This window comes from Pogoniulus pusillus, chromosome 4 (genome assembly GCF_015220805.1).
Source record: "Pogoniulus pusillus isolate bPogPus1 chromosome 4, bPogPus1.pri, whole genome shotgun sequence".
Classification (NCBI taxonomy): Eukaryota; Metazoa; Chordata; class Aves; order Piciformes; family Lybiidae; genus Pogoniulus; species Pogoniulus pusillus.
In genome coordinates this window covers 15,041,166-15,051,553 of record NC_087267.1, presented here as the reverse complement: position 1 = coordinate 15,051,553, position 10,388 = coordinate 15,041,166, and the positions used below count along the sequence as shown (strand labels likewise).

Sequence of the window (10,388 nt, the reverse complement as noted above, 5' to 3'; positions counted from 1 at the left end):
GATCAAAAGTAGGTTAAGGTTCCTCAAGGTATCATTCTGCCTGAGTACATCTGGATTTTCCCAAGGTAAATTTTATTTATTTGTTTGTTTATTTCTTTATACTATTTTGTGAGAAAAACAGTGGAACTGTAGATTATGCAATAGTTCCTTTGTACAGAAAAGACTAACAAAACTGAGGTCTCATGCTAGTTACAGAAACAACAGAATCATGTCTTTCTCAGTTTTGTTACACAATAGGATCCTTTATTTCTCAGTTTTATTACACAATAGGATCCTGTAGGAAGTTTCTTTGAGAAAAATAGTTGTTTAAAGGGGTGGATATATTCCAGACAAGTATTTCTTTGGTGTCACTAGGTGCTGGAAATTAGAAGTTACTTAATGAAAATTAGACTACTTATTCATTCAGTGAATCTCATTTTCTTAACGCAATACACACACACACACACACACGTACACCTACCATTTTATTTTACTTTGGCTTATGACTCTGATTTTAAATTTAAACAATAGCCTTGCTATCTCTGATCTCTAGGGGACTGTCTTAATTCAGTTTACGAAGACGCACTGAAGCACCATGTGCTATAGCAAATGCATGCAGATCAGGGTATACAAAGAATAATATGCACATACATATTATTAAGGACATAATTATATATATTATATAGCATGTACATATTTTGGCTTAGGAATTTTATTGAATGGCAATGCTTTTAAGTCTTGATCAGAAGAATAAAACTGTGGAAGGGATCATCAAATATTTGCAGTGATAAATGTAACCTATTAACACAGTTTGAGATAACCAGGGGAGTTAAAGGGATCATTGCTTGAATAAAATATCATTTGTCAGAAAGCATAGCAACAGATGACATCAGAGACAAAGTGCAGTTTGAGGTCTGCATCTGTCTTGCTACTGAACTATCAAAATACAAAACTTCAGGAACAAGCATGACTGTTTTGGAATGTGCTGTCTGTTACTCAGCAATGTATTTTAGTCACGCAATCAGATTCAGAGGCAACATTTCTTTTGGCATGCAAGTGAAATCAGCAATGTCTTTGAGTGGAGTTAAATATCATATCTGGTTCACTGTGCCAAAGGGACAACTTTGCCACTATGTATTTTTAATTTTACTTTTATTTTTTGCTTAGTCAATATCTGAAAATGGATTGTTTATGAACCATACAAATAGCCAAAAATGTAAATATGACAAGGATCTAGAATCTAAACAAAATCTAAATATACTCTAGTAGTTGAGTCAACACTTCCATATCAAGAAGATAATAGATACCATTATTTGAAAATAGATTTTATACTTTAATTAGAAATATAAAAATAAAGACCATTTGCTTCCATAGACAAATTACTTCTTTCAACAGTTCATCTTCTGTATCTTCCTAGTAGCTTATTGTGCTTCTGTGTAAAAGGCGTGTAGACAGCATGCAAAGGATGTTAGTATCTCTAATATCTCTTTAATATCTCAAACTTTAAATAACCAATCCTGTTCTGTAAATAAATACTGATTTAACTGGGGCACATAATCATAACCTTAAGTCAACTGACAAATACATAGAATACAGGAACATTTAAAGATGAGCTGAAATAGTCATATGCATTCACTATTTCTATACAGATAAATTCCCCTTCTGCAGAAAAATGAGTATTAGTAATAATTGAGTGATACTACATGTACATGGAATATAGAATAAAAAGCATCCCAATCAGAGTAATGGGGGAAAATCCTGGGTGTCCAGATGGTATTGGAGCAATATATGAGATTAGATCATAATTGTGGAGTAATTAAGAAGAGCAAGGGGCTGGCAGTATTTTTATCCTACATGGAAAAGTTTCCAGCTTTGCTTTTGAATGCAATGTGAAGCAATTTTGAGCTCTTAATTACATCTGAATAATGAATCAATTAGCATATTTATGAATAGTTGTACACTTGAAAAATGTAAATAATATTACAGAATCTAAAACTCCAGCATTTATGTTCTTTCAGAAACTTTACATGGAAATTTTATTTGATCACTGTTTATTATACACACTTTTCATTGTAATTTTCCATAAATATATATGGACAACCTTGACATATTAGACACGGGTACAAGCCTAGAATGGGCAAAAATGTACTTAAATGCAATGTAATACAGTGCATAAGTATTTTACGTGGTTAACATACATTATGAGCAATGGATTTTGTCATGTCAGGAAAGGGTTTGGCATCTAGAAAGAGAATGTTATCAATCACCCAGATCTCTTTGGAACATAAATAGCACCTCCAGTGATTAAATGATTGTTAAAAAAAAAAATAGACATTCTATCTAAGTAAAAAAAAAAATTACAATGTTGCAAAATACAAAAAGGAAGAAAAAGACAATTGTTAGTCAATGAAAATGGCTACTCTATGTTTCATTATTGCATAGCAATACTGAGTTCTGTAGTAGGTAGACTGCAGATATGGCAAACTTTCCATTTAGGCTAAAAGTGGAAGATGCATCCATGTTACATGTCAGGAAGGGTATTTATGTATGTGCCTCATGCACCACTCTGAAGAAATTTCTCAATAACTTTTAAAGTAGAACTTTTTTTAAAAAAGAGTCTGAGACAAATGTAAACTTTTCACAGGCTTGCTTACTTGAAGACAAAATAAAAATAAGCTAAAAACATCCATAATCTGGAAAAGGTATGAAAATGTTCAGCCTTTGTAGCCTAGAGTTCTGGAAAGTTTCCCATAATAATTTAGCAGTATTATTGTTTGCAGGGCAAATGAGCATTCCTATTTTTCCTACTTTTCAACAGAGTATCATGTCCATCAATGCTTCAAATGATCTTGTCATACAAGAACTGAAAACTCAGTCTCTGTGTTCAGTCTGTTCAGAGATCATCTAGTTAATACTTCCACAGAAAGAACACTCAGCCAACCCTTTAACCAACAATGTAGGTCTGACAGTCTAGCAACGATGAAAATTCTCAGTGCTTAGGCCACTTTGAAATGCATCATGGCTGAAATACCAGTGTTAGGCAACATTGCATTTTTCTGAATGAATATCTACTATAAATAAAACCAGCAGAGACTGAAAAACAATAACACATACTCTTACAGAAAACCTTTACATTTTTCTCAGTCATTTGCTGAAGTCTTTTATTTGCTTACAAATATGTTTCATTTTTCAGGCACGGTATGCAACTCACTCTAAAACATTATATATATTTTATATATACACATATATATAATATATATAAATTAGAGTTTTATATAGAAAGGAATACATATATATATATATATACACACATACAAGCATATATATTCCCTTATATATATGTCTATATGTACATTCCCAAAGGACATAAACCATTTTCGCTGGATATAAGAAAAATGAAGAGTATAAACTGCTGAAGGAAGGCTTGAAAGGAAATAATGCAGTTTCCTCTGGGGTTAAACAGATTTGTTCAGATATCTGTTTAAATATATCCTCTATGTTTTATAAACTACATTCAGAGTTTATGGTGGCTGGTGGCTGGTTTGGGTTTTATTTTTACATAGGCTACCAATACAATACATATTGTGCGTTAAGTTAGGGATTGATTTTTTTAAAGAGTATTATGCAGACAGAGCTAAATTTTGCCACTTGCAACACATCTTGCTTTTGCTGTGTGTTATATCTGATAATCCTGAGATTTGATATGGAGAAAATAAGGCTGAAGCCTCCACTGAAGTCACCTCACCTACAGTTCCCAGTAAAGCTTGTCGACATTGATAGGCTTTTTTTAATGTAAGCTTCAGTGGGCTTTATACTAGATCCTAGAAGGCAAGAATGGTTTGCAGACTGAAAACAGAATTATCTTCACAGAAACAATCATTCTGGCTGTGTACAGAGCATATGATGTACAATCATTGTTCTTCGGTCTCACTCCAATGCGATCACCACCCTCTACTGTCCTAATAATAACAGTAATAATTTTGTAGCATTTCTAAACCAAAGAAATATTTTTTTATTTACTTTTGAGTGCAAAATGCAGTGCTCTGTAATCCTTTTAAAAACTATCTGAATTGTATTAGCTATGTAATGTTTACATTTAATTCCACTAATTTAGAAATGGGAAGATGAAAAAAAAAATCAAAAGAAGGCAGGCCAGCAGCTCAGGGAAGAGGCAGTAGACTTTGGATATCTAAATGACATGTGAGATTTCATACCAGTTTCCTGTGGAAAAACTACATCAGAGTATGTTAAGTCTTTAAACTTAATAAAGCTATATCAGTTGTTACAAAGAACTTAAGTCGTAAATATGCACTGCCTTAAAAACATCACTGTAAGTAGCTCTGAATATTTGGAAGACTTTCTAGTAGTCTCTACAGGTTTTACCATTATACTTTCTGTTAACTGTATTCTTCTGGGGCCATGCAAGTTTCCAAAGTTCAACTGAGAGGTAGATGACAAGAAAAACTCGAACTGCAAAACAGCATGCAGATTATATTGAAATTACATAGCAATGTTTACGCAAATTGCGATTAAAAAAAGGTGATAATCCATGCAAACACTTTAAATACATATATATATATGCACAAAAATCAGAAAAGCACCCATCCCCAAAAAGATGCAGAGAGCCTTGCTAAAACTGGTATGTCTTCTCAGAAAATGATTTAAAAATTCTTTTTATATTCCTCTGTGTGAGTAGAAAAATAGTGATCTATAGAGAAACTAACAAAAATTGCCTCCATTCTGTTTTGTTATAGGCAACACTGTCAGTATCACTAACAGGCTCTTCATCTACAAAAGTCACTGGCTTTATTGAGTGAAATCCCATTGGCCGACCCAAATCTAGCTGTATATGGTATCTGTAGCTTTTTGTGTATCTGAGAAATGCCTCCCCACTAGCACTCACACCCTGAAACCAACAAGCAAAAAAATGTTACTTAGTCGTTTGAGGAAAGAGAATGACAGGAAAGCATTTAAGAAAAATCACTACATTCCAGGTCTGAATTCTTTGTGTTACTTCAAAATGCAGAACAGAGTGGGTGATGGGGGACCTCCAAGAAGACTGAGAGTTCTCTGAAGAACAAGTATATGCACACTGACAAAGGTTTTATAAGAACACTGCATGCTGACATACAAAAGACCATTAAAATTCATGTGAATTTTGAATATCAGTGAGATTGTTGCCATTTGTTTCAGTAGTAAGTAAAATTGAGCTTCCTTTCATAAGCAGAGCATCATTAAAAACAAAACAAAAAAACCCAAACCTATTTGAAGACTTTTCCAATGAAATGAGGGGTAAGTTTAGTAAGAGATTAATCCTTTTGCATTCTAGCCAAGCTCTCACTGAAGTGTCCAGTTTAGCTCTAGATGCTTATCAGCAATTATGAGCTTTCCCATTTCCAGCATTTGTGCTTCCAACAAAGACTTTCCCTAATTGTTAAAAGAGTTCATAAATCACACCCCTGAAACGAAAGTCTGACTACTTATGCTACAGGATTTCATATAAAAACATGGAAATACAGAACTGGCAACGGATGCAAGCACAGACAAACAGGGATAAGTGGGAGAGGCGAATTTTTGACAGGTTATTGAAAAAGTACTGAGAATTACTGGTGAGAAGTCTTTCTCACCAGTAAGAGACATACAGAATAATTCTCCAGGTACCAAAGAATATGATGTCAAAAAAGTCTAAAGCAATAAAAGCATATTCTGAAACTACTTGAAATTTAACTCTGATGTTAAATAGAAAAACAAAAAATTAATCAAGTTACCTCCTTTCCTAATAATTTAGCATGATTTTTCTTGATTGATCAAAGTAAAGCAAGACAACAGTTATATTCAATAATATTGTGGCCAAGACATGAAAAGGATGAAGTATACATGAATATAAAAGAGATCAAGACCAAATAAAGACTTGCTTACATTGACTGACAGATTATAGACTCCAGAGTGCATAACAGATACATGCTATGTGTCTCAAGTCTGAGAGTACATTTCTTCACAGTAGCAGAGGGGCATCTCTTAGTCCTGAATGTGCAATGGTCTAAACTGGGGATAAGGTAACTAAAAGAAACTAGAGGAATTTAGAGACATGGAGTATACCTAGGTCTTATGCTGAAAGCAGAAATATAATGATTAAATGATTTGCAATACAAATTACAGCTCGGTGCAAGAGTGATATCCAGGGGGACAGAGGTGATATTCATTTTGCTACTTTACTGCTCTGTATAGAGTTGATTCAAACCAATTTGTCATTATTATTATTACTATTTTCAGAAACAAGAGCTACCTATACAAGGGGATTTCCCCTTTAAAACTTGTTTTTTGGAAGACACATCTTAATTTTTTATTTTTTTTTTAATTCTAGGCAGGTTTTGCATAGATATGGTTCCACTTTTGTTTATTAATCTCTGGATTTAAGCTTCTTTAACATTCAGTAATAGCAAGAGTATTCTGATGGATTTTATTTTGTTGTTAGTACTAAGAGGAAAAGTTAATGAGAGGAAATTAAAGAAATGTTTCATTTGACTCAGCTCCTATTTTACATTGCTCCAGTTGTCTGCTTCATCATTGTACCTTATGGGATTAAAAACTGTAAATGCTGGTACAACAGCTCTTTCATTCCCATTAATTTTTAACATAAGTGAGCAGAGACTGAAGAGTGGCATCTCTGCAGAAGGCTGTATTTATACTAATTTTGACTTCCTCAGAGATATTAGCAAGCTTTGTTCCTGGTGGTTGAGTGTGTCGATGGCTTGAGGAACTTTGTTTTTCCCTTATTTCCTATGCCATGTTGCATTGTATTCTGTGATCCTGCATAGAATAGCTAAGCTGCTAGCATGTTTCCTGAAAGCTTTTTTACATTATCTTTTTTTCTGAGTCCTTTATTTACTCAACAGCAACTCTTAACGGTCTTAAGTAAAAAATTGACACATGCTGGCTTCTACCCTGTAGTCTTAATCATGCTGTTTCTTTGCAAAGTGATAATAAGCACCTAGAATTTTTTCCTTAGTCATTTTGGTTCAGCCTCTATATTCAACTCTTCTCAAATAATCTCTGCCTTTCTACTACTTGCTGTCAAGAGCAGAGTGATGTTCCTGATGATTACTTTTTAGCTAAAATTGCAGTTCATCTTTTGCAATCCAGTATTTGTAACTGGTATTCCTCACTATACAAAAGCTTAGTGTCTATGAAACTCCTCACTTCCTGGCTTTGGGCATATAAGGCCTTCATAGTTCCTGAAATTTTCCCTGTATGTTTGCATAGACAAAAACAGGGCAATGTTTTTAATTCTTGAGGTGCTGGTAGGACTATGATTCAGGAGGTACAATGAATTTATTTCTTCTCTCAAGCTGCGGGCTTGGGGAGGACTTGTAATTTTACTGGGACTCTATCATTCTCCTTTACAGAGCTCACTGCTCAAATTGGAGTCTGCAACCTATGAAACGCACACACTTATTTTGTTTCAGATGTGCCTAATTAATCATATGACCTACAGAAGATATTTAGTTTTCCTGCATATAATTAGGTAAAGTGGAGGCATTAATTTCTGTACCATGCTATGAGTAGATCATGATGCTTCTCCCACAAACGGTGCTGCGATAATGAAAACGTTCAGCATTACTGCGGAAACTCGTAGTATATAAGATGACAAGCCAGTAAAACAGAAGCAAATACTACCTAAACAAATACTACCTTTAGAACAAAAATTACAACGAAAACTACTATTAAGAAGTTACTTTCTTAAAAGCATTCCCATATCTGTTTGACTTTACTGTTTTTCCCCTTTTTTTCCCTGTTACTTCAAAACTGGTAGCATTCTGTCCAATATCTTTGCATTTTTTTGAGATTTAGGAGGGCTAAAATGAATGATAACTTCTTTCCAGTATTGAGTGTATGTGCATCCTGCATAAACAGTGCATAAATATTTTACAAATTAGACCCTTAATTTTCACAGTTTTGAGGGCATTTATGTGCCTCTCTCCTAAATGAATAGCATGTCTCCTTACAAATAGAAAACAAATATTTTCACTTAACACTTCCAGAAGTTTGCACTGTTAGCTTTCAAGTGCAATGCTAAATGATCTCTGTAAAGTAAAATTGTAGACTTAGGCTTTCTTTTGCCTAAAGGAATAGGAGTGTCTGTGTAAAACTGTAGACACCTATTCTGCACAAAATTGATATGTCAGTACAAAGCTTTCAGACAGGCACTGTCAATGTGCCTTGCAGCATTTTTGCTCAAACTGGCATTACAGTAAAGAATTAGATTTTTGTGAAATACATGGGAAAGAGAGGTGAGAAATGGTATGCAGTTGCCTATCTGTAAAGACCTGAAGTTAGACCTTACATCTCCTCTCAGCAGACCATCAAACAACTAACAACTTGCCAATAAACCCAAGCATCTACTTTGAAGTCATTGCCCCGAAGCTGACACAGGCCACAAAAAACAAGGGTAAGTATCCTTTTTACATCAGCAGGTTCTGAATCTAGTCCCTTTGGAAAAAATGTTTCACAGTTCAGTCCAGATCCTTCAGTCATACAGGAATACATAATCAAACAAGCTAGTTGCCACTTTTGCTAGCAATGAAATTTTTGGTTTTAAATCATTTTATGCATAGGCAGATTTTAGCTTAGTTTGAATTAATGAGGTCTGAACATCCTTTTTGTTCGAATGTATGTGTTGAAGTGCAATGTAGTCAGCTATCACAGGAGGAAGCAACTTCTGGAATATATTGTAATTTAGCTGTTTATTGTGTCTTAGAGATGGTACTCACCAACTGTTCAACTCCTAGCCTTAACTTTTACATCCATATTATAGTTGTTAATACAGACATAATACAACTTTTGGATTTAGTGGGCATACAAAAGAGAAAAAAGTTTCAGTGTGCTTCACTCAGGTACTCTGTCTACTCTGAAACAAATCTTTGAGTTTTTATTCTTTTTAATATTAGTGGCAAATATAGATTGGGTAGGTTATTTCAGCAGGCTTTAACAATACTCTAAAGATGAACACTAAGTATCTTCCCGAAGAAGAGTAGGAGATACTTTTGCATTAGATATACTTTTGAAACAAAACTGTTGCTGGAAGGCCTTATAGTTTGGTTTACCTGACTCTTGATTGTTAAGAATCATATTTGATGGACTCATTTGCATGAAGTCTCTACATCTGTCATCTCAATTTTGTATCACTAAAATAAATAAACTGTAGATAGTAATTCAACTTAAGAGTCTTGCCATGGGGTAGAAATCTGTTCTCATCCGGTATTGTGACTGATCATAATTACCACAAAACCTGGCCTGTGTCTTGACATATTTCTAATAGCAGTCATAAATGTTGCCTTCTGAGCTATACTGCAGGTTAAATATTGGTTTCTCTTTCTGAAGGATCTTCAAGGGCTTTGTCAGCTCTGCTGTTAGCATCATCGTTCTCATTGTTTGTTAGTGGTTCCGCTTCCTTTAAGTCAGCATTCTTTTGTGCTTTCAGCTTCTCATCTTCTAACTTCTTTTCTTTTGCCAAAAGCCTGTAGTTAATGGTATTGCCAATGAACAACCAAATACTGGCCACGGTCACAATCACTCCACAGACAAAATACATGTACTGATATTCACCAGTAACATCCACTAACCAACCTGAAATACAAAGACAGGAAGAGAGAAAAAGAGTCTTTAGAATAGGATATCCAGTGTGACTCAGATCTTTCCCTAGGAGAAATATTTATACATTGCATGGTTTTGAAGTTGGAGTAGAAAACCATTCTCAGCATGTTCAAATTTTCTTATGTAGTATAACTTCAACAAAACCTGTGTTAAGTCAAGCTAGCAACTGACATTGGGCTCACTGATGATGACCAAATATTGAATAATAAAGTAGGTAAAGCTTCACAAATAAGCTTTTTATTCTTTCATTGCCTTATCATTGTATTCAGCTCCTAATTTTGTTTCCTATTGATTTAGAGTGACTGGCTGACACTCCTGGAGGCTGCATACAGACAACAGGATGAAGAGGTACATGTCTTTTGAAGCTGCTGTCACTGTGCATCAGCTGCCTGCTTTTCCCTTTCCCTTTCCTGTGACTGGTGAAAGACATAGGAAGGCTTGTCCCTTGAGCTATCATAGTCAGCTGCTGAGTTTTAAACTGTAAAGCCTATACCTAAATATTGCAGACACAGGTCTGAAATTAATTTGGTCACAACAAGGAAAATAAAATACAATCATTCTTACACTTTATGAGCCATTGCTTTTAAATTTTCCCAACTCCCAAGTCAAGACTTCTACATATCCAAGTGTTTTTACTCTAAACTGTGCTACGCTATTCACAGGACAATCTGCACACTTCAATGTAGTATGTATTTGAATGATTTTTTCTGGCTTGAAGCCATAATGTCATCTGATATACATCTACAAGCCATTAA

General features: G+C 34.5%; 1 protein-coding gene across 2 annotated transcripts in view; it reads right to left on the bottom strand.

Annotated features, from left to right (window-relative positions):
- Positions 1-221: 221 nt before the first annotated feature.
- The window catches only part of SLC16A7 (solute carrier family 16 member 7), a 106,432-nt gene continuing 96,265 nt past the window's right edge, over positions 222-10,388 (bottom strand). For both annotated transcript variants that reach the window (XM_064142239.1, XM_064142240.1), the window contains exon 5: positions 222-9,606. In XM_064142239.1, the coding sequence (XP_063998309.1) occupies positions 9,335-9,606 (272 nt within the window). In that variant the 3' untranslated portion in view covers positions 222-9,334. The remainder of the gene's footprint in view (positions 9,607-10,388) is intronic.